Source organism: Ooceraea biroi, chromosome 13, assembly GCF_003672135.1.
Source record: "Ooceraea biroi isolate clonal line C1 chromosome 13, Obir_v5.4, whole genome shotgun sequence".
Classification (NCBI taxonomy): Eukaryota; Metazoa; Arthropoda; class Insecta; order Hymenoptera; family Formicidae; genus Ooceraea; species Ooceraea biroi.
In genome coordinates, this window is record NC_039518.1 from 689,177 (window position 1) to 714,125 (window position 24,949).

The 24,949-nt window shown below is 40.8% G+C and overlaps 1 protein-coding gene across 1 annotated transcript in view; it reads right to left on the bottom strand.

The window, feature by feature from the left end:
* Positions 1–7,224: 7,224 nt before the first annotated feature.
* LOC105287266 (homeobox protein prophet of Pit-1) overlaps positions 7,225–24,949 on the bottom strand; it is a 29,371-nt gene continuing 11,646 nt past the window's right edge. The window contains exons 4-6 of the mRNA XM_026974681.1: positions 15,328–15,510; positions 13,643–13,742; positions 7,225–7,331 (exon numbers count right to left, since the gene is read on the bottom strand). Of these exons, the coding sequence (XP_026830482.1) occupies positions 7,225–7,331; positions 13,643–13,742; positions 15,328–15,510 (390 nt within the window). The remainder of the gene's footprint in view (positions 7,332–13,642; positions 13,743–15,327; positions 15,511–24,949) is intronic.

Genomic DNA, 24,949 nt, shown 5'->3' on the forward strand with positions numbered 1-24,949 from the left:
TTCAGAACTTGCCAGAGCATTAAATGTTGATCGTACAACAGTTACCAAACATTTACATGAAATGGAAAAAATTCAGAAAGAAGGGAAATGGGTTCGACATCAATTATCGGAAAGTGCCATTTGAACATTTGCATTTCGTTGATCGCCAGGAAAAAAAAGAAGAGTCTTGTCTCGGATTGTTACTGGGGATGAAAAGTGGATCTATTTTGATAATCCGAAACGCAGAAAATCATGGGTGGATCCAGGCGAATCATCAACATCCACTCCGAGACGCAATATTCACGGTTGAAAAGTAATGCTCTGTATTTGGTGGGATAGTGTACTATGAGCTGTTAAATCCGCATGAGACTGTCACGGCTGATCGTTATCGACACCAATTGTACAAGTTGAAGCACGCATTGGACCAAAAACGAGCACCAATTGCGAGTAAACGACGGAAAGTGATTCTTCGTGACAACGCTCGACCTCACGTTGCGTTATTAGTGAAACAAACACTATTAGAGCTTGAATAGCAAGTCTTACCGCACCCCGCGTATTCTCCGGACATTGCTCCATGCGATCATTATTTGTTCCGGTGGATGCAACACGCTTTAGAGGATACACACTGTCATAATTTCGAAGAAGTGCGAAAATTCGTCGACGAATGGATCAACTGAAAAGAAGAGTGATTTTATCGTGGTGGAATCCATCTCTTGCCAGAAAGATGGGAAAAAGTTATAGAAAACGAAGGAAAATATTTTGATTAAGGTATTCATTCATTATCATATTTAAATACATGCGTTTTTGAGCAAAAAAACCCTCAAAACTAAATCACACCCCTAATAGTTTTGAGGGTTTTGCAACAGATGGCTGTAGTGTCAGTTTGTTCCAATAGCTGTTTCCGATAACTTGTTTCTTACAGTGTTGACATTATCCATGACATTTAGTAGCATTATAGCAATAGATGCAATGACAGTCGTGTTTATATCATCGTAAAAATGCAACTTCCGAAAGCTCTTTAGCATTTTCGACGTGCGTTGCTTTTGTTTTTTAATCAAAAGAAAACTGCGGTTGAGGGTTATAGAATTCTTGTGGAAACTTATGGTGATTCTGCCCCATCAATTAAGACGTGTGAATACTGGTTTGGACGCTTTAAAAGTGGTGATACTGACGTGAAGGACAAAGAACGCTCGGGACAACCAAGAAAGCTTGAAAATGCAGATTTGCAAGCATTATTGGACGAAAATTCAACAGAATCCACTTCAGAACTTGCCAGAGCATTACATGTTGATCGTACAACAGTTACGAAACATTTACATGAAGTGGGAAAAATTCAGAAAGAAGGGAAATGGGTTCGACATCAATTATCGGAAAGTGCCATTTGAACATTTGCATTTCGTTGATCGCCAGGAAAAAAAAGAAGAGTCTTGTCTCGGATTGTTACTGGGGATGAAAAGTGGATCTATTTTGATAATCCGAAACGCGGAAAATCATGGGTGGATCCAGGCGAACCATCAACATCCACTTCGAGACGCAATATTCACGGTTCAAAAGTAATGCTCTGTATTTGGTGAGATAATGTACTATGAGCTGTTAAATCCGCACGAGACTGTCACGGCTGATCGTTATCGACACCAATTGTACAAGATGAAGCAAGCATTGGACCAAAAACGAGCACCAATTGCGAGTAAACGACGGAAAGTGATTCTTCTTCGTGACAACGCTCGACCTCACGTTGCGTTGTCAGTGAAACAAACACTATTAGAGCTTGAATGGCAAGTCTTACCGCGCCCCGCGTATTCTCCATGCGATTATTATTTGTTCCGGTCGATGCAACACGCTTTAGAGGATACACACTGTCATAATTTCGAAGAAGTGCGAAAATTCGCCGACGAATGGATCAACTCGAAAGAAGAGTGATTTTATCGTGGTGGAATCTATCTCTTGCCAGAAAGATGGGAAAAAGTTATAGAAAACGAAGGAAAATATTTTGATTAAGGTATTCATTCATTATCATATTTAAATACATGCGTTTTTGAGCAAAAAAACCCTCAAAACTAAATCACACCCCTAATAAAAATATAAACGACGCGTAACGACGCGTGCCATCAACGTGCTCGTCGTCATCCCGCGATAACGATGACTCTTTGTCCGCGGGTCTACGTCGCACGTAGTGATCTCTAAGTCAAATACATACGTACAGTTATGCTATACTTATTACAGAGAGTCAAGCGTTTTGCGCGTCTCCCTCTCGCGCGACGCGAAACGCAAGAGGGGTAGAGAGTCACAACACCTTTTTTTTCCTCCACGTCACTTGCGAAGAGAAGATGAGATGACGACGCACATTGCATTGCGAGGGCGGAACTTCGGTGAAGTCCACCGCGCAAAGGGGTGAGTTCCTCTTCCAGGCAGGTCCAGGATTGCCGCGACTCGGGGATCCCCCTGGCACCGCTCAAATTTCGAACGCAAAACACTGTCAGATACTGCCGTCCCACCGCGCTTTCCCTCCCTCCTCCCCCCGCCTCCCCATCGCGGTCCATCGTTATCCAAAATCGTGGTCAACGTAAGCACACAAATCAATGCCTAATATCATTCACTAAGGGTACGCTTACACTTTTAAAAGGACATTGAAAAATCGCATATGCTAGAGTATCTGCCGATATTACGCTCTCTATGTATCTATATCTTCACCCTTTATGTACAGTCCCGTTCCTCTGCCTCCCCCACTTTTCCCGCCGATTCCCGACGAAAGTGCGGCACGAATCGTTGTTGAAGAGACTGACGGAATGTGGGGTGTGCGTGCCTGTGGTGCGCTTGTGCGCGCGTCGTGCGGCGCATAACGAAAAGCATCGGGATCCGAGAAAAAAAAGAACGGACGTGTTACGTGCGTAGAAAATATACGGATCTCGGCGCGCGACGAACGCCGAGGCGCTCTACGTTCTGTACACGCTAATCGCTAGGACTCACCCTATCGCGAATCTGAAATATGGAACGTCCCGAACATCGTGCACTTCCGTTTGATGAAGGAACATCCCTCTCTCGTGCGGCGTCGTAAAGAAAATTAAATATATTGGGTTGGCCAAAAAGTAATTGCGTTTTTTTCCAATAGATGGACATACATATCTTGAAATGTAACTAACTTCATTCTAAACCGCAAATTCATTATGTAGGTTAACAACTCACAGTTCAAGCTTGTTTTAGAAAAAGAAAGTACACGATTTCGTTAACAATTGTTTGTTTGCCGTCGATTTCAAAATGGAAAATCAAAAAGAACATTTTCCTCATATTTTGTTTTATTACTTCCGAAAAGGGAAAAACGCTGTGCAAGCTCATAAAAAGTTACGTGATGTATATGGCGAAGATGCTTTAAAACTGCGGCAGTGTCAAAATTGGTTTACTAAATTTCGATCTGCAGATTTTAATGTAAAAGATGCACCACGCTCAGGAAGGCCAATCGAAATTGATGCTGGCAAAATAAAGGCACTGATCGATTCCAATCGGCGTTTAACGACACGAGAGATTGCTGAGAATCTTAACGTATTGAAATCGAGTGTTGAAAACCATTTAAAATGACTTGGATACATTAGTAAGCTCGATATTTGGGTACCACATGAGCTCAAAGAAATTCATCTCACTGAGCGTATTGACATCTGCGATTCTCTTTTGAAACGTGAGGAAAATGATCCGTTTTTGAAACGTATGATAACAGGCGACGAAAAATGGATCGTCTACAACAACGTCAAACGAAAAAGATCGTGGAGCAAGCGTGATGAACCTGCTCAAAGCACTTGAAAAGCAGATATTCACCAAAGAAAGATTACGCTGTCAGTCTGGTGGGACTTTAAAGGTATTGTGTATTTTGAGCTGCTTGCAAGGAATCAAACCATTAATTCAGACGTATACTGTCGTCAACTGGATAAATTAAATGATGCCATCAAACAGAAACGTCGAGAATTGGTGAATCGCAAAGGTGTTGTGTTTCACCATGATAACGCTAGACCACGTACAAGTCTGGTCACTCGTGAAAAATTGTTGCAGCTTGGATGGGACGTGTTACCACATCCACCATATTCGCCAGACCTGGCACCATCGGATTACCATTTGTTTCGTTCTTTGCAAAACGCCTTGAATGGTAAAACCTTGACTGCTGATGAGGATATCAAATCGTTCTTGGAATTGTTTTTTGTTGAAAAAGATAAGAACTTTTTTGAGCGCGGAATCATGAAGTTGCCTGAAAAATGGCAAAAGATAATCAAACAAAGTGAACAATATATTGTTTAATAAAGTTTTTGCTTCCCATGAAAAATTCGCCTTTTATTTATATGAAAAAAAACGCAATTACTTTTTGGCCAACCCAATATATGGCGAAGATGCTTTAAAACTGCGGCAGTGTCAAAATTGGTTTACTAAATTTCGATCTGGAGATTGTAATGTGAAAGATGCACCACGCTCAGGAAGGCCAATCGAAATTGATGATGGCAAAATAAAGGCACTGATCGATTCCAATCGGCGTTTAACGACACGAGAGATTGCTGAGAATCTTAACGTATTGAAATCGAGTGTTGAAAACCATTTAAAACGACTTGGATACATTAGTAAGCTCGATATTTCGGTACCACATGAGCTCAAAGAAATTCATCTCACTGAGCGTATTGACATCTGCGATTCTCTTTTGAAACGTGAGGAAAATGATCCGTTTTTGAAACGTATGATAACAGGCGACGAAAAATCGATCGTCTACAACAACGTCAAACGAAAAAGATCGTGGAGCAAGCGTGATGAACCTGCTGAAAGCACTTGAAAAGCAGATATTCACCAAAGAAAGATTATGCTGTCAGTCTGGTGGGACTTTAAAGGCATTGTGTATTTTGAGCTGCTTGCAAGGAATCAAACCATTAATTCAGACGTATACTGTCGTCAACTGGATAAATTAAACGATGCCATCAAACAGAAACGTCGAGAATTAGTGAATCGCAAAGGTGTTGTGTTTCACCATGATAACACTAGACCACGTACAAGTCTGGTCACTCGTGAAAAATTGTTGCAGCTTGGATGGGACGTGTTACCACATCCACCATATTCGCCAGACCTGGCACCATCGGATTACCATTTGTTTCGTTCTTTGCAAAACGCCTTGAATGGTAAAACCTTGACTGCTGATGAGGATATCAAATCGTTCTTGGAATTGTTTTTTGTTGAAAAAGGTAAGAACTTTTTTGAGCGCGGAATCATGAAGTTGCCTGAAAAATGGCAAAAGATAATCAAACAAAGTGAACAATATATTGTTTAATAAAGTTTTTGCTTCCCATGAAAAATTCGCCTTTTATTTATATGAAAAAAAAGCAATTACTTTTTGGCCAACCCAATATATGGCGAAGATGCTTTAAAACTGCGGCAGTGTCAAAATTGGTTTACTAAATTGCGATCTGGAGATTGTAATGTGAAAGATGCACCACGCTCAGGAAGGCCAATCGAAATTGATGATGGCAAAATAAAGGCACTGATCGATTCCAATCGGCGTTTAACGACACGAGAGATTGCTGAGAATCTTAACGTATCGAAATCGAGTGTTGAAAACCATTTAAAACGACTTGGATACATTAGTAAGCTCGATATTTCGGTACCACATGAGCTCAAAGAAATTCATCTCACTGAGCGTATTGACATCTGCGATTCTCTTTTGAAACGTGAGGAAAATGATCCGTTTTTGAAACGTATGATAACAGGCGACGAAAAATCGATCGTCTACAACAACGTCAAACGAAAAAGATCGTGGAGCAAGCGTGATGAACCTGCTGAAAGCACTTGAAAAGCAGATATTCACCAAAGAAAGATTATGCTGTCAGTCTGGTGGGACTTTAAAGGCATTGTGTATTTTGAGCTGCTTGCAAGGAATCAAACCATTAATTCAGACGTATACTGTCGTCAACTGGATAAATTAAACGATGCCATCAAACAGAAACGTCGAGAATTAGTGAATCGCAAAGGTGTTGTGTTTCACCATGATAACACTAGACCACGTACAAGTCTGGTCACTCGTGAAAAATTGTTGCAGCTTGGATGGGAGGTGTTACCACATCCACCATATTCGCCAGACCTGGCACCATCGGATTACCATTCGTTTCGTTCTTTGCAAAACGCCTTGAATGGTAAAACCTTTACTGCTGATGAGGATATCAAATCGTTCTTGGAATTGTTTTTTGCTGAAAAAGATAAGAACTTTTTTGAGCGCGGAATCATGAAGTTGCTTGAAAAATGGCAAAAGATAATCAAACAAAATGGACAATATATTGCTTAATAAAGTTTTTGTTTCCCATGAAAAATTCGCTTTTATTTATATAAAAAAAACGCAATTACTTTTTGGCCAACCCAATACATTTCTCGAGTCCGGAGAATGTAAACTCGCTTTCAATAAAGTTCTATTAAAAAATTGAAAGGTAAAAGTAGGAGATACAAAAAATTGGCCTGTTCGCGGATGAAAAGCAAGCAGTAGTAAATGGTCCTCATTTAAATGTACAACAATTTTGGTTTCAACAACAAGTCAACATTTATATCGAGGACAGAGCCGCGAGATTAGATTTGTCGACATCAAAGAGAAATGCACGGTATCAGGGGTAACCAGCATATCGATCGTAATGTCGCGGATGGTCGGGAAGTCGATAGGCGCGAATCTAAGCTTGCCGATTTCCGGAATCCGCAGTAAGCATTTACCTCCGCGTACGCGACAACAACTGTTGGAACCGTGTAGTTTGCATCCCGGATAAGCTCGAGACAAGCGCGGCTCTCTGTTTCTCCGTCATCGCGGCGTCATCATGTGCTGTCCAACGTTATTCTCAATGATAGTTCGCAATAGCTCGCGCGATGACGGGCGCAAGAGAGGGAAAAGTAATCGATGAGAGAGCTTTCGCAACGTTTGCTGGCGAGACGCGAGGACACGTCGAAACGCAAAGTGTCGGCCTTGATCGCGCCGAAGCCGAAGAGCGGATGATGAACGCGGAAATCGCGATCCGTGATTCCTCCCTCGTGTGATTCTTCCTCCCTTGCTCTCGCGAAACGGCGAAACGTCGATCGGGCTTCGTCGATCTCGTTGCTTCATTGTCCCTTCTTGCCCTCGTTCTCGTCTTGGACCTCGTCCTCGTCCTCTTCATCTTCCATTACCGCGGCAGCGGCCGGATCTTCCGATCGTGAACGCGCCAGCAGATTCCTGACGAGACCCTCGAGTCGCCATCTCACCTCCGTTTACAATTATGTCTGATACTGTAGCATCGGCGCGGCCAAGTTCGGGTGGTGCGCCGTATTCATTCTCAGAGCCGAGATGCTCTTGTTGTACCACTCGTCCTCCGCTGACATTCCTGAAAATGGAAGAGGAATCTTAGAATCTTTTCACGCGTGTTGCCAGCCCGGTCGTGTTCCCGGATCGAGTGAAATTTAGCATAATGTTTAATCAGGTTCTGAATTATGTACTCCCGTTAAATTAATTCCGCGGCAAAATGTTTAATTCTAAAGAACTGTAACATTAAATTTTAAGCTCAATTTCTTCTTTTTTTTAATAAAATCACGAGAGTGACGCGCCACTCTTTGCGTGGGAAGAGTGCAATCATGTATTTTTGTTCTGAGTGTAAAAATAGATTACATCGAGGTCAGACGTCATTAAGAGTGATTAACATGACACTCGCTGCCTATGCATGACGCTGACAAAGAATTGAACGTTACTCAGCGGTTTTCTTTTCTCTTCCGAAAGAATCCCGGAGTGATTCGATTTAACGACTCTCCGTGGAATACCATCGAGCCCGCTAATCGAGGCCGATTTGTTATCACATTAAGACGTTAAGGAGAGAGGCGTTAAATCGTTAAGGAGAAGCAGCGCAAGACTGCGAGAGCGCAGAGAAAGAGAGAGAGAGAGGCACGTTCTCGTAGCAATCGCGCGTTCACTCGCTCGCTCGCGCCGAGCGAATCCCGTCAGGCGGGCAATTCGCGAATAGTCTTGATTCGATTTAAAAGCGATATTCCATCTCGCGCCGGAAATGGTGTAAGACGGCGCTGGGACGGAAATGGAGAGAGCGTCTTGGAGGCTGCGATGGGGATGAATCGCGCGCACGCGTTCTCTCTCTCTCTCTCTATTCCGTGTACGGGCGTCGGATTCGTGCCATTTCCGCTCCGGATTTTTGCGGAATCATTCGATAATGTCGGGTCAGCGCCCGAGAACGACGCGGGTAGTAGTCGCCAAGAAGCTGGACGAGCAAGCGGACGAAAGCGGACGAGGCCGAAGAAATTAGTTTATGTTCGTTCCATAAGAGATCTCTGCGAAGATTTATTTCGAGAGGAAGAATTGATGCGCGCGTGATTGTCACCGAATAATAATAAAATACATAGTGCTCTTTTTTAACGAAACTAGTTCATCACTTAAAAAGTTGTTTTACTACAATAGTTTTCAAGTCGGATCTGTAAGAGATTTTCATGTTTTCATTTAAGGGGGGAGCCTGCTTTAGAACGTTGAAAATAAGGTATAATTTTACGAATTTGTTTGGAGAAACTATACAGCGGATCATTATAAAACTTTGATGCATTATTAGTACATGTTTAAAGATAAAAAAATTATTTTTTATTTGAATATATCGCCTGTAGAGGTCGTCCTGGAGGCATCTTAGTGCAGCCGGCATTGTAAATTGGTGAGCATTCTCCTGCCTCCAAATTTCATCCAAACTGAAAAATTGAAATATTTTCTCGTTATTTATGAATTCCCATCGTCGATGAACCTTTAATATTCATAAAAACATTAAGTTAAACAATTATTTTTGCATGAAACAGTTCAACAACTTTGCCTAAAAATCGTACTTTTGTGTTCTAAGCTCCACCATTTTGGCACTTTTCAACTTTTTTCTTCTCTCTTTGGTTCATCGACGATGGGAATTCATAAATAACGAGAACATATGTCAATTTTTCAGTTTAGACGAAATTTGGAGGCAGGAGAATGCTCACCAATTTGCAATGCCGGCGACGCGGCTGCACTAAGATTTCTCCAGGACGACCTCTACGAGCGATATATTCAAATCAAAAAATAATTTTGTTTATCTTTAAACATGTACTAATAAATGCATCAAAGTTTTATGATGATCCGCTGTATAGTTTCTCCAAAAACAATTCATAAAATATACCTTATTTTCAGCGTTCTAAAGCAGGCTCCCCCCTTAAGAAACCGCTTTATCCTTTCGCTAACTACAATCGTCATCGGCGAAATGGCTCACACATGTAATCTTGTTTCTTCGACGCAAATCACATTCATGTTTTTCTTACCGAAACAATACAAAGTACACCCACAGAAAAGATTTCTGGACTTAATGCTATTACTCTTTAATCTATCATAAAATAAAATCGCTATAACGACAATCATATTTATTATTGAAAAGAAGCATATTTTAATCTTGAATAGAAAATTCGAAAATCTAGATTCAAATAATCTTGGTGCTATCTCATTAATTTTCTCAGAAGGATTTAGATACAAATTTCTAGCAAGTTCAAAATATTCTTGATTTCAGAATATCGTGAGATCTAAACGACATCTTATTCTATTCTTCTAAGAGAATTTGTAGAATCTGCACAAAACGGCCAATATTTATGTGTTGCAATCGAAAATCGGGAAAGTGTTTCTGTTATTTACAATGAATAAGTGCAAAAGATATGGAAATGTCTTATCTCGAATCTTATTTCTCAAGTAAGTATATTGTATATACTTACTTACATTTCCATACCTTTTAATATTTCTTGTAGAGTATTGCACTTATTCATTGTAAATAACAGAAACACTTTCCCGATTTTCGATCGCAACACATAAATATTGGCCGTTTTATCCGAATAAAGGACGCAGAAGCGCCGAGTCGACGAACGACCGTGAGAAAATGATGCGTCGACATCGACAAAGCCTACTATAAAGTGGCGCTAATATCAAATTATTCTGCATACAAGAATATATAAGCATAAATGTGTACATGTTACTCTTGTCTGAAGACAGTAAGACAATCTTATTTAATTCGAGAGAGAAGAATCGAAATTACTGATTTAAATTAAAAATTGTTTTATTTTCATATTTTTTATACTTGTAATACGATTAAATTAGTCGAGAATATTTTTCGTCTTGTTATCAGAAATCCTTTCTGAGGGTGCACGGATTAATCGCGATGTAATCATTGATTATCACTTGGCCTTCCATTTTCATACTTACCATTGGCATCGATCATAACTCCAAGCTTGTTTGATTAAACTGTTTTGTCCTCCTGTTTTGTTTAGACATAGTTTACGCGATTACGTGACCAGTGTCTTTTATAACTGGTACACGACGCTCGTCAACCCTCTCGCTACACCCACAGAAAAGATTTCTCGACTTAATGCTATTACTCTTTAATCTATCATAAAATAAAATCGCTATAACGACAATCATATTTATTATTGAAAAGAAGCATATTTTAATCTTGAATAGAAAATTCGAAAATCTAGATTCAAATAATCTTGGTGCTATCTCATTAATTTTCTCAGAAGGATTTAGATAAAAATTTCTAGCAAGTTCAAAATATTCTTGATTTAAGAATATTGTGAGATCTAAAAGACATCTTATTCTATTCTTCTAAGAGAATTTGTAGAATCTGCACAAAACGGCCAATATTTATGTGTTGCAATCGAAAATCGGGAAAGTGTTTCTGTTATTTGCAATGAATAAGTGCAAAAGATATGGAAATGTCTTATCTCGAATCTTATTTCTCAAGTAAGTATATTGTATATACTTACTTACATTTCCATATCTTTTAATATTTCTTGTAGAGTATTGCACTTATTCATTGTAAATAACAGAAACACTTTCCCGATTTTCGATCGCAACACATAAATATTGGCCGTTTTATCCGAATAAAGGACGCAGAAGCGCCGAGTCGACGAGCGACCGTGAGAAAATGATGCGTCGACATCGACAAAGCCTACTATAAAGTGGCGCTAATATCAAATTATTCTGCATACAAGAATATATAAGCATAAATTTGTACATGTTACTCTTGTCTCGAGACAGTAAGACAATCTTATTTAATTCAAGAGAGAAGAATAGAAATTACTGATTTAAATTAAAAATTGTTTTATTTTCATATTTTTTATACTTGTAATACGATTAAATTAGTCGAGAATATTTTTCGTCTTGTTATCAGAAATCCTTTCTGAGGGTGCACGGGTTAATCGCGATGTAATCATTGATTATCACTTGGCCTTCCATTTTCATACTTACCATTGGCATCGATCATAACTCCAAGCTTGTTTGATTAAACTGTTTTGTCCTCTTGTTTTGTTTAGACATAGTTTACGCGATTACGTGACCAGTGTCTTTTATAACTGGTACACGACGATCGTCAACCCTCTCGCTACACCCACAGAAAAGATTTCTGGACTTAATGCTATTACTCTTTAATCTATCATAAAATAAGATCGCTATAGCGACAATCATATTTATTATTGAAAAGAAGCATATTTTAATCTTAAATAGAAAATTCGAAAATCTAGATTCAAATAATCTTGGTGCTATCTCATTAATTTTCTCAGAAGGATTTAGATACAAATTTCTAGCAAGTTCAAAATATTCTTGATTTAAGAATATTGTGAGATCTAAAAGACATCTTATTCTATTCTTGTAAGAGAATTTGTAGAATCTGCACAAAACGGCCAATATTTATGTGTTGCAATCGAAAATCGGGAAAGTGTTTCTGTTATTTGCAATGAATAAGTGCAAAAGATATGGAAATGTCTTATCTCGAATCTTATTTCTCAAGTAAGTATATTGTATATACTTACTTACATTTCCATATCTTTTAATATTTCTTGTAGAGTATTGCACTTATTCATTGTAAATCTTTCCCGATTTTCGATCGCAACACATAAATATTGGCCGTTTTATCCGAATAAAGGACGCAGAAGCGCCGAGTCGACGAACGACCGTGAGAAAATGATGCGTCGACATCGACAAAGCCTACTATAAAGTGGCGCTAATATCAAATTATTCTGCATACAAGAATATATAAGCATAAATTTGTACATGTTACTCTTGTCTCGAGACAGTAAGACAATCTTATTTAATTCGAGAGAGAAGAATAGAAATTACTGATTTAAATTAAAAATTGTTTTATTTTCATATTTTTTATACTTGTAATACGATTAAATTAGTCGAGAATATTTTTCGTCTTGTTATCAGAAATCCTTTCTGAGGGTGCACGGGTTAATCGCGATGTAATCATTGATTATCACTTGGCCTTCCATTTTCATACTTACCATTGGCATCGATCATAACTCCAAGCTTGTTTGATTAAACTGTTTTGTCCTCTTGTTTTGTTTAGACATAGTTTACGCGATTACGTGACCAGTGTCTTTTATAACTGGTACACGACGATCGTCAACCCTCTCGCTACACCCACAGAAAAGATTTCTGGACTTAATGCTATTACTCTTTAATCTATCATAAAATAAGATCGCTATAGCGACAATCATATTTATTATTGAAAAGAAGCATATTTTAATCTTAAATAGAAAATTCGAAAATCTAGATTCAAATAATCTTGGTGTTATCTCATTCATTTTCTCAGAAGGATTTAGATAAAAATTTCTAGCAAGTTCAAAATATTCTTGATTTAAGAATATTGTGAGATCTAAAAGACATCTTATTCTATTCTTCTAAGAGAATTTGTAGAATCTGCACAAAACGGCCAATATTTATGTGTTGCAATCGAAAATCGGGAAAGTGTTTCTGTTATTTGCAATGAATAAGTGCAAAAGATATGGAAATGTCTTATCTCGAATCTTATTTCTCAAGTAAGTATATTGTATATACTTACTTACATTTCCATATCTTTTAATATTTCTTGTAGAGTATTGCACTTATTCATTGTAAATCTTTCCCGATTTTCGATCGCAACACATAAATATTGGCCGTTTTATCCGAATAAAGGACGCAGAAGCGCCGAGTCGACGAACGACCGTGAGAAAATGATGCGTCGACATCGACAAAGCCTACTATAAAGTGGCGCTAATATCAAATTATTCTGCATACAAGAATATATAAGCATAAATGTGTACATGTTACTCTTGTCTGAAGACAGTAAGACAATCTTATTTAATTCGAGAGAGAAGAATCGAAATTACTGATTTAAATTAAAAATTGTTTTATTTTCATATTTTTTATACTTGTAATACGATTAAATTAGTCGAGAATATTTTTCGTCTTGTTATCAGAAATCCTTTCTGAGGGTGTAAGCAAAGAATGTATCGTAATTCTGTTCGGATGTGTAACATTACAGCGCCTCGTTCTGCCGTGGCGAAAGGATTGAAAGCGGATCCTCCGGAACACGGACTACCTTAGAATATAGCTTAGCTTTTACGCGGCATCAACTTTTAATCAGCACGCCGAAATATTCATCCCGGTGCAGCGCAAAGACGCGATATCGATCTCGCGCGGAAAAGTGGAGTCGCTTGGAGCGCGAGGTGCTCGCAGGCATCGTACTTGCGAGAATTAAGGGCGTTTGCATAATCCTTGACCCAAATGGGAGCACGACGCGCGGGCTATTCACGCCACATCGGCCGCATCCACGCATGCCACGCTCGCATCCAAAAGAGCGGTGGCGTTGCATTATTTATGACTCACCCATCGCATCTTGTCGCATACCGGTGACGGCCGACATGTTCGACGCTGAATGCGACATGGAGAACGGCTGGGTCATGCTCGGGTAAGACGTCGTGCCCATCTGAAACATCGTCCGTCACGATTAACGATCGCGTCGACAATCCGACGATCTGCAACGACTCTAATTACACCAGACGAAACGTCTACATAAGGAGCCGTCAGACCTAGCTACATCTCGCCGCGTTCCGGCATCATCCTTCTCGAGCGAGGGTGACATCAGTCAGTTCCGCGCTAGATTTGTCATGCAAGAACTCGGTCCTCGGTCTTCCCGAGGACTGGGCTTGTAATGTGCGGGCGGTGTTAATGCCGCGTGTAATTGATCTCAACGGGCGTGCGAAGGAAGGCTGGAAAACGAATCCCGCGATATCAATGGAATTACGTTGTTACGTGCGCCGAGTTTGAGCCGGCCCAGCTGGAACAACCGACCGGGAAAGTAACGCGGTAATTAGCGTGCGTGAAACGTAATTATCGGCTAGGAGCCGCCCTTACATTTCCGCACGCCGGCAGGGGATGATACGCGGAATCGCGCACGGCTTTATTATAAAAATTAACCACACGTTCGGCATCGCGATGGGAGTTATAATGCGACGCGGTGTCCATTTCCTGGCCGTAATCAATTTTTCAACGGCGCGATCCCGCTGTGAGACATCGCGATCCGACAACGAACGCCGGATTCTCGGACGGACTCTACAAAAGACCTCCTCATGACGTGTGCAAAGCGAAATTTGTTCTGCTCGATGCCTGCTCTGCGATCGTTATATACATATATACACGGAGAGTAATTGTTAATTACAAGATCCTTAACTATTAATTATGCATTTCTCTCCGCTTCTCTTTGTGACATGGTAATTGAACGCGGCCGGTATGAAAAATGTTTCGCCGTTTCTTTCGTCAAAATTCAACGAGAGAGCCGCGGACGAAATTTCGCAATTCGAGACCCGTGCGCGAGCTCCTTTTTTTCGGGGAAACCGACGCAAGCTCGTGGATTATTGGCTCAATTAAAGCGGTAGGCATTCGGTAATCCGGCCGACCCAACTAATTAGCCGAAATGCAATTTAGCTATATCGACCGATAGCGATGCGCCGGACGTACGCTCAGGTGCACTCCAATTTAATACCTCGGTTAAAATCATTAACGAGAAACGCGTCGAATTCATTCCCGATACGCGCGGGCCTCCGGAAGCGACTGAACCTACGGTTGCGTCGAAATCCTTGGGTAATTCTGTCCTTCGTGCACTGCATGCTTTCCGCTTTTCGAGGGAAGAAAAACAGCCATTATAACATTTATCCCACAGTAGCTCGAACTGCGAATCGCGCGTCTATTATTACGCTCTGTATCCGCGCGTCTCGAGTTTTTAACAATTTTAAACGAATTTCAAGCTTCGTATCTGATGCTCCCTTCGATGCGTAGCATTCTCACTTAAAGAAGCGTGTAAACTCTCGCGAGAAGATTTTACAGAATGCACTTTTGTGAGAACGTGACGCAAAGAGATATCGCTAAGCAGAAATATTCCTTGATATAGATTATTTACTTGCCGTTATCGAGGGTGTATCTTCGCGCTGGGTGTATTGGTGAGCGTGCAAAGCGGCGGGTATCGATAATAATGAAATTTCGGAAGCGTCCTGCGCGTCGTAAGGGAGCCTCACCTGGGGATAACGATTTATGCCATTTATGCTGTTGTGAGGATGGGGGTAGGGTTGATAACCTCTGCTAGCACCAGGATAGATGTTCCTCATCATGGCACCTTGGCAGGCGGGAATTGGTGTCAAAGCCTTCTGCAGCTGTTTCTCCTGTTTCCGGTATTTCGCTCTTCTGTTCTGGAACCAAACCTGCGAAAGGAATCGACGTAGCGTAAAGAAACGGGCATAATCGTGCATATTAATGTTCACATTATCGTTTAGATTAACATTTAAACAATTACCTTAATTTTGTATTTGATATATTTGCGGTTGTATATCATTTCTATTTGTAATTAAACCTTTTAACATTAACTGCATTCAATCAATTTTTAATTAAATTATACGTCGTATATTACCATCATGATGAGTTTCATGATTTGTTTATCACTTACAATTGCCTCAAAGTGGCTCGAATTCGCTATGAGTGATACAAACGTTTTATTATTATAAATGGTCCTTATTTAGAAACGGAAAATTTATCCGACTTCATTTTTCAAGGCTTTAAATGACATTGTTTTCTTTTTTACAATATTAATTTTATATATTTGCGTTTTTGTGTAAATTGCTAGGAATTCACTTTTATATTTAAATATGTTTGATACCTATATTTACAAATTCTGTAACAAAATGGCGACCAAGAGACCTGCGAAACTTAGGAATTCGGAGCTAAACAGCGCAGCTCCTCCAATCGAAGAAGGGCCACGGAACCTCTTGGCCCGACAAGCACCCTCGCCTTTTTTTCTCACTTCCAGGCCCTAAGTTTACCCCCGGCCTCGCCCGGCGACCCAGGGCGGTTTACCTATCGCCATTTTGCATCGGGCAATTTCCATTGTTTCGCGGGATTAGTAAACCCATATTGGGGCTTGCCCGAGCCGCCACCGACGGACTCACCCCGACACATCCACACCGGCGCGCGTCTCCGCACCCTCGCGTCCCCTCTGGGGCCCCCAACAATCTCTACCCTCGCGCCCCACCCTGCCGCCCAACCGAGCGACCCCTCTTTCCAGCAGCCCCCCCAGGAAAGAGAAAAGCCTGCGGCTTCTCGTCCCGGGTCGGGGTCGGGTTGTTTCCACCCCACACCGGTGACGTCACCGGCGCCACCCGATTGGCCGATGCCGCGGCGGTGACGTCACATCGGGCTCGCTCATTGGCCGACACGTTTTATCGACATTTCTACTGTACACCCTCTCTCATCTCGCCGCAGAAGTGGGTGACACGAACCGGGGTGGCTCGAACGGGTCCCGTTCTCTCGCAAACTCTCTCGTGCTCGCCCTCCCGTTCTCTTTCCCCCTGTCTCTCTTCTCTCCCCGTTCCTCTCTATTTTTCCCTCTCGCGCGCTTCGTATCTTTCCGTCTCGCGTTCTCTTCCCGGCTCTATCGCTCTTTGTGTGGAAGCATGGCGTTTCCGAAGAGTGCCTCGCGAAATATCCGCAGCGATGCTCTCGTATAAACCCGGGAATGGAGAGGAAACATTCACTCCTTCCCTCTCTCTCTCTTTCTCTTTGCAGTTTCGCAAAAAAGAGAGGAGGTTTTACTATAAAGACCCAAACGGTCTCGCGCGTTTATTATTTCTTGAAATGGACTTCGTCTAGTTTTGCGTCTCCATTTCGACTTGCATTAATTCAGTTCTTCTGGAAAGTCTGTATTAATAATTATGAGAGTAAGAATGATATTACCTCTTAATTGAGGAAAGAATTTTATAATTGTTTTAAGTAATCATCTCAGTTAATTATCAGGTAATCTTGTGACGATTCATTAATTAACCCAGTAGCCAAGCGATATCTGACGCGATAAAGGTCGTCACCTACGTCAAGATCTACTTCGCGTCAACCCACGCCGGAAGAAGACCAACGCCTACGCGACAGGAATTAACAGTTCATTAGCAGTGAGATTACTTGATGATCGTACATCATACAGCGTGTAATGACGTGCGATTAAACCATTAAACAAATCTAAACAAATCTCGTGTCACGAGAGACAATGCGAAAGAGACAATTGATTTGATGCACAGCCGCGCGCAAAATTCTGCTAAACTCTATTTCTGAAACTACTAATGAATAATAAACTAATGAAAGCAAAACAAATAGACATGACGTCGACGGTACATCGGGAATCGAAAAATAGACAAGTGCTTTTATAGTTGCGATTGGATTTTATTTGGATTATCTTCTTGCCGCTGAGTTAATTGGAATCGGGGATCACGAGATCGGTTTCGATATTGAATGTCGCGATAAAATGGAGTGAATTTGCAAGAATATTTCGCAATTTATTTATACAACATGAAATCAATTTCAGCAACTGGTTTTTTTCAATTTCCAGTCTTCTTAGAAAAACGGAAAGCTATTGCTTATTTGATTGAATTGAAATTCATCATAAGATCAAATTAAATTTATTCGAATAAGCATCATACATCGAAATTATGTACAGGTCTTGCAACGAAAATAACATGATGTATATATTCGTGTATTTTGTCCAAAAAAGATCAGCAATCTTGCATGGGAAATTGCGCGACGAATGAAGTTTTGCAGTAGAAATTTCTAGACACGCCGGATGGGGGGTGGAGTAATGAAGTCTTATTTAGATTAAGTTCTTGCCGCGAAATTGGCTGGAATCCGAGATTACTCTCGAGTCGAGAGAACCGGATTCGGATATGAAATATTATAGAGAATCGCGGCCGATTATCAGAGCGATGATAATCGGAATTAATATTCCGATTATCATCGCTTTGAATTGAGTCTAGTTGAATCTAGATCCGCGTCGAAAGTGATCGTTGGAAATCCAGCGATCATGAATTACAGCGGAATTAGAGAAATTACCGAGTCTGATATTTCTTTTTAATGGTCTTACATAAATTTGCACGGTGCAGCGGCGGGAATTGTATCGTGCCAATCGGGTTTCGAAGAGGCGCATTTGAAGACTCCTAACAAAGGGCTTGATTAACATTTTCATGGCACGCATGCATCGTCCTAACTCACATGCATGGAAATCGCGGGACGTGCGCCAGCCAAAGTCGCATAATCAATCTCAATCCGCATTGGAATTCTCGCCGCGGGGCGATTTGCAATCGCATAAAACACGAATAATCAGGCGTTATCTTTATACTCTAGTCGAAGCTATTAGTTTTACGTGTATAGAAAACTTTCAATATCATTATGTGGTGCTTTTTTCAAAATGTAGGCTGCGATATATCCCGAGAGTATGAAAAATGATAAAATATTATATCATAATATATAGATTATTGAACATTGCACTTATTTAGTTGTGAAACTTTGCAAAATAGTAATTGTATATTGATCTGCACTTGATTTTTGTCAGCAGGAACGCTCGATAATTTGATAACGACCACGTATAAGCGCTTTTTGTCAATCAAACAGAAAAACAGATAATGGAACATTCGCCATCTTTTGACGCAGACTTCAAGGATGCGTTCTTGTTTAATGCTAAATTTCTGCAACGCTCCTCGTTTCTCGTTACATTTACGTTAAGCCAATCTAGACTGCAAACTTTCGATAATTTTCTCTCCATTCGTTCTCCATCTACGTATTGGGTCATTAAGTATGAAACTTTACAAATGTAAAAGCGCCATCTTTAACATTTGTTACCTCAAATTTGGCGCCAGACGTCAGTATCAGGTTAGGTTAGTGTGATAGATGTATGTTCGCTCTTCAAATGTCATATTTGTTTGTTCAAATATCTTCATTAGTTTTATTGGTGGATTCTTTTTTATAGAACTATGGAAAAGTCCAAAATTCGTGTGATTTATGAATATGAGTTCCGTCGTGGAACCACAGGGTCGGAGACAGCTCGTAATATCAACGCTGTATTTGGTGAAGGCTCAACTACTAAAGCAACGGTGGGCAATTGGTTCAAAAACTTCAGAGATGGAGATTTCAGCCTCGCTAATGAGCCACGTGGAAGACCAAAGACGAAGGTGGATAATGATCACTTGAGAGCCGTAGTAGAGTCCGATCCATCTCAAAGTACGCGTGAATTGGCATCGATATTCAATGTTTCCATACCCACCATATTGGTTCATTTAGCTGCAATTGGTAAGATAAAGAAGTTGGACAAATGGGTCCCGCACGAATCGACCGATGCGCAGCAGGCGCAACGTCTAGAGGCTTCCCTTTCTTTGCTTTCCCGTCACAAAAATGAATCTTTTTTTAATCGAATTGTCACCTGCGATGAAAAGTGGATACTCTGCGACAATCGTAAACGCTCACATCAGTGGTTGAACGCTGATGAACCACCGAGACATCACGCGAAACCCAACATTACACAGAAGAAGCTTATGGTGACTGTTTGGTGGTCCAGGTCAGGTGTTATCTACTACAACTTTATGAAACCTCGTACATCGATAACGGCTGAAGTATATTGCAAGCAACTGGACGAAATGATGCAACAACTTGCTATTAAACAACCGAAATTGGTCAATCGGTCAATGCCAATCCCGTTGCATGATAATGCTCGACCGCACACTGCACGACTGACCGTGGCAAAGCTACGGGAGTTGGAATTGGAAACTCTCCGTCACCCACCATATTCACCAGATCTATCACCTACCGACTATCACTTCTTCCGGAATTTGGACAATTTGTTGGTGGGAAAATTGTTCAATTCTCAACAGGCAGTCGAAACAGCCTTCCGCGACTTCATCGATTCCCGTACTCCTGGCTTCTATAGTAGAGGCATAGACCAACTACCACTAAAATGGCAGAAGTGTGTAGATAACATGGGCGCATACTTCGATTGAAAATAAATCATGTCCATGTGCCAAAAAATGCAAAAGTTTATGTTCTATTTGTAAAGTTTCATACTTAATGACCCAATATGTTCGCTCTTCAAATGTCATATTTGTTTGTTCAAATATCTTCATTAGTTTTATTGGTGGATTCTTTTTTATAGAACTATGGAAAAGTCCAAAATTCGTGTGATTTATGAATATGAGTTCCGTCGTGGAACCACAGGGTCGGAGACAGCTCGTAATATCAACGCTGTATTTGGTGAAGGCTCAACTACTAAAGCAACGGTGGGCAATTGGTTCAAAAACTTCAGAGATGGAGATTTCAGCCTCGCTAATGAGCCACGTGGAAGACCAAAGACGAAGGTGGATAATGATCACTTGAGAGCCGTAGTAGAGTCCGATCCATCTCAAAGTACACGTGAATTGGCATCGATATTCAATGTTTCCATACCCACCATATTGGTTCATTTAGCTGCAATTGGTAAGATAAAGAAGTTGGACAAATGGGTCCCGCACGAATCGACCGATGCGCAGCAGGCGCAACGTCTAGAGGCTTCCCTTTCTTTGCTTTCCCGTCACAAAAATGAATCTTTTTTTAATCGAATTGTGACCTGCGATGAAAAGTGGATACTCTACGACAATCGTAAACGCTCACATCAGTGGTTGAACGCTGATGAACCACCGAGACATCACGCGAAACCCAACATTACACAGAAGAAGCTTATGGTGACTGTTTGGTGGTCCAGGTCAGGTGTTATCTACTACAACTTTATGAAACCTGGTACGTCGATAACGGCTGAAGTATATTGCAAGCAACTGGACGAAATGATGCAACAACTTGCTATTAAACAACCGAAATTGGTCAATCGGTCAATGCCAATCCCGTTGCATGATAATGCTCGACCGCACACTGCACGACTGACCGTGGCAAAGCTACGGGAGTTGGAATTGGAAACTCTCCGTCACCCACCATATTCACCAGATCTATCACCTACCGACTATCACTTCTTCCGGAATTTGGACAATTTGTTGGTGGGAAAATTCTTCAATTCTCAACAGGCAGTCGAAACAGCCTTCCGCGACTTCCTCGATTCCCGTACTCCTGGCTTCTATAGTAGAGGCATAGACCAACTACCACTAAAATGGCAGAAGCGTGTAGATAACATGGGCGCATACTTCGAATGAAAATAAATCATGTCCATGTGCCAAAAACTGCAAAAGTTTATGTTCTATTTGTATGTTTCATACTTAATGACCCAATAGATACACACCATACGCATTTATGGGGGTGGAGAAGGAGGAGTAAGACACGTTGCCCGAAGAGATCCGGTAAAAGGGTGATTCCTTTTATTTGCTTCTTCCCTGGAAGAGCTTTTCGAGAACATACTTGCGCGCGCGTTCGCGTCCCTTAAGGCGCGCACTCTGCAAGAACTGGAAAGCTAAGAGTTCGTAATTCAATAACCGAGCTCTCTCTGTCTCTCTCTCTCTCTCGTTCTCTGCCCCCCCTTTCTTCCCCTCTCACTCGCCACGTTCGTTCATAGAGAACGATAGACCGAGCAAGAAGAAAGAGCGAGATGGCTGTCCCACGGGGAGCGTGGCTCAAAATGTCTGCTACTTTGAGGACCGCGACCGAGAAAACTATCCCCCCGTATGCCTGAGAGAATACTGCACTCTGATAGCTAACCCATATACTAGCCAGAGAAAATGGATACACGAGTAATAGCTTTCATGTTCAAAAAGAAGAAAAGCAGCGACGTCAAGCCCCGTAACCGAATAATATACTGCTACCCGCCCATTTCGGTAATTGTGGACACGTGGCCACAAGACATTACGCACTATAGAATCAACTTGAAAATCCGATTACTTGGATCAGCCAGAACAAAAAGTAGAACTCCTTTCAGAAAAGAGCAGTACAAATAAAATGCGCACGCTAAGATGTAATTATCATAGCTCGTTTTAAATATCTTTTCAAAAGAAATAATGTGTTAAAAACTTTCGAAAACTATAATTAATTTTATAATAATGCACGACACATGGAAATCATTTTTTACACCCAAGAAATATTCCTCTCGGGCTTGCTTTAAAATTGAGAATTTCGATTTATGACGTTTCAGATCGAAGATAATGAAAAAGTTATTTCTATTTTGATGAACTAAACGAAACGTCAAACATTCCGGTGTACTCTACGTAATTGTAATTATTCATGACCTGTCATTCGTGAGCGCGGAAAATAAGGTCAACTAGTGAGGCGGTTGCCGATGATTTTTGCTACTCCGACAAATTTCCCTGTTTCCTGTCAGATAGGAAGCCGATTTTCTCGTAAAACGCCCGGTAGGTAGGCTTCGATCGGAAGTCGAATCGAAGTAAAAAGGTCGAATGAAAACTCGGCTAACTCAATATCGCGAAGAGCTCGGGCCTCTCCTTTCTTTTTCCTCGACGTAATGGGATTTCTTGTGCGGTGATTCGAGAATTATTCTCTTACCACGGTGTTACCCGATTTTTTACTATTATTATCGTTACCGTAACAAAACTTTTGCAATCCACCCGTGCATATTACATCGATGACTTTGTCAATAAAACTGAACAAACATATTTTCCGCTTGCAATTAAGTCAGTCTTCTAATTAATATCGAAAATAAAAAATATCGATAAAATTCACTAAAATCGACATTAAATGTAATAGTAATTAAATCTTAATCATCAAAGCATATTACCATCAAATAACGTCTCGTTATTTATTAGGGGTGTGATTTAGTTTTGAGGGTTTTTTTGCTCAAAAACGCATGTATTTAAATATGATAATGAATGAATACCTTAATCAAAATATTTTCCTTCGTTTTCTATACCTTTTTCCCATCTTTCTGGCAAGAGATGACGATAAAATGACTCTTCTTTTCAGTTGATCCATTCGTCGACGAATTTTCGCACTTCTTCGAAATTATGACAGTGTGTATCCTCTAAAGCGTGTTGCATCGACCGGAACAAATAATAATCGCATGGAGAATACGCGGGGCGCGGTAAGACTTGCCATTCAAGCTCTAATAGTGCTTGTTTCACTGACAACGCAACGTGAGGTCGAGCGTTGTCACGAAGAAGAATCACTTTCCGTCGTTTACTCGCAATTGGTGCTCGTTTTTGGTCCAATGCGTGCTTCAACTTGTACAATTGGTGTCGATAACGATCAGCCGTGACAGTCTCATGCGGATTTAACAGCTCATAGTACCACTATCCCACCAAATACAGAGCATTACTTTTCAACCGTGAATATTGCGTCTCGGAGTGGATGTTGATGGTTCGCCTGGATCCACCCATGATTTTCCGCGTTTCGGATTATCAAAATAGATCCACTTTTCATCCCCAGTAACAATCCGAGACAAAAGACTCTTCCTTTTGCCTGGCGATCAACGAAATGCAAATGTTGAAATGGCACTTTCCGATAATTCATGTCGAACCCATTTCCCTTCTTTCTGAATTTTTCCCATTTCATGTAAATGTTTCGTAACTGTTGTACGATCAACATTTAATGCTCTGGCAAGTTCTGAAGTGGATTCTGTTGGATTTTCGTCCAATAATGCTTGCAAATCTGCATTTTCAAGCTTTCTTGGTTGTCCCGAGCGTTCTTTGTCCTTCACACGTCTTAATTGATGGTGATTCTGCGTCACCATGAGTTTCCACAAGAATTCTATAACCGTCAGCCGCAGTTTTCTTTTGATTAAAAAACAAAAGCAACGCATGTCGAAAATGCTAAAGAGCTTTCGGAAGTTGCATTTTTACGATGATATAAACACGACTGTTATTGCATCTATTGCTATAGTGCTACTAAATGTCATGGATAATGTCAACACTGTGAGAAACAACAGTTATCGGAAACAGCTATTGGAACAAACTGACACTACAGCCGTCTGTTGCAAAACCCTCAAAACTATTAGGGGTGTGATTTAGTTTTGAGGGTTTTTTTTGCTCAAAAACGCATGTATTTAAATATGATAATGAATGAATACCTTAATCAAGATATTTTCCTTCGTTTTCTATAACTTTTTCCCATCTTTCTGGCAAGAGATGGATTCCACCACGATAAAATCACTCTTCTTTCGAGTTGATCCATTCGTCGGCGAATTTTCGCACTTCTTCGAAATTATGACAGTGTGTATCCTCTAAAGCGTGTTGCATCGACCGGAACAAATAATAATCGCATGGAGAATACGCGGGGCGCGGTAAGACTTGCCATTCAAGCTCTAATAGTGCTTGTTTCACTGATAACGCAACGTGAGGTCGAGCGTTGTCACGAAGAAGAATCACTTTCCGTCGTTTACTCGCAATTGGTGGTCGTTTTTGGTCCAATGCTTGCTTCAACTTGTACAATTGGTGTCGATAACGATCAGCCGTGACAGTCTCGTGCGGATTTAACAGCTCATAGTACATTATCCCACCAAATACAGAGCATTACTTTTGAACCGTGAATATTGCGTCTCGGAGTGGATGTTGATGGTTCGCCTGGATCCACCCATGATTTTCTGCGTTTCGGATTATCAAAATAGATCCACTTTTCATCCCCAGTAACAATCCGAGACAAAAGACTCTTCTTTTTGTGCCTGGCGATCAACGAAATGCAAATGTTCAAATGGCACTTTTCGATAATTGATGTTGAACCCATTTCCCTTCCTTCTGAATTTTTCCCATTTCATGTAAATGTTTCGTAACTGTTGTACGATCAACATTTAATGCTCTGGCAAGTTCTGAAGTGGATTCTGTTGGATTTTCGTCCAATAATGCTTGCAAATCTGCATTTTCAAGCTTTCTTGGTTGTCCCGAGCGTTCTTTGTCCTTCACACGTCTTAATTGATGG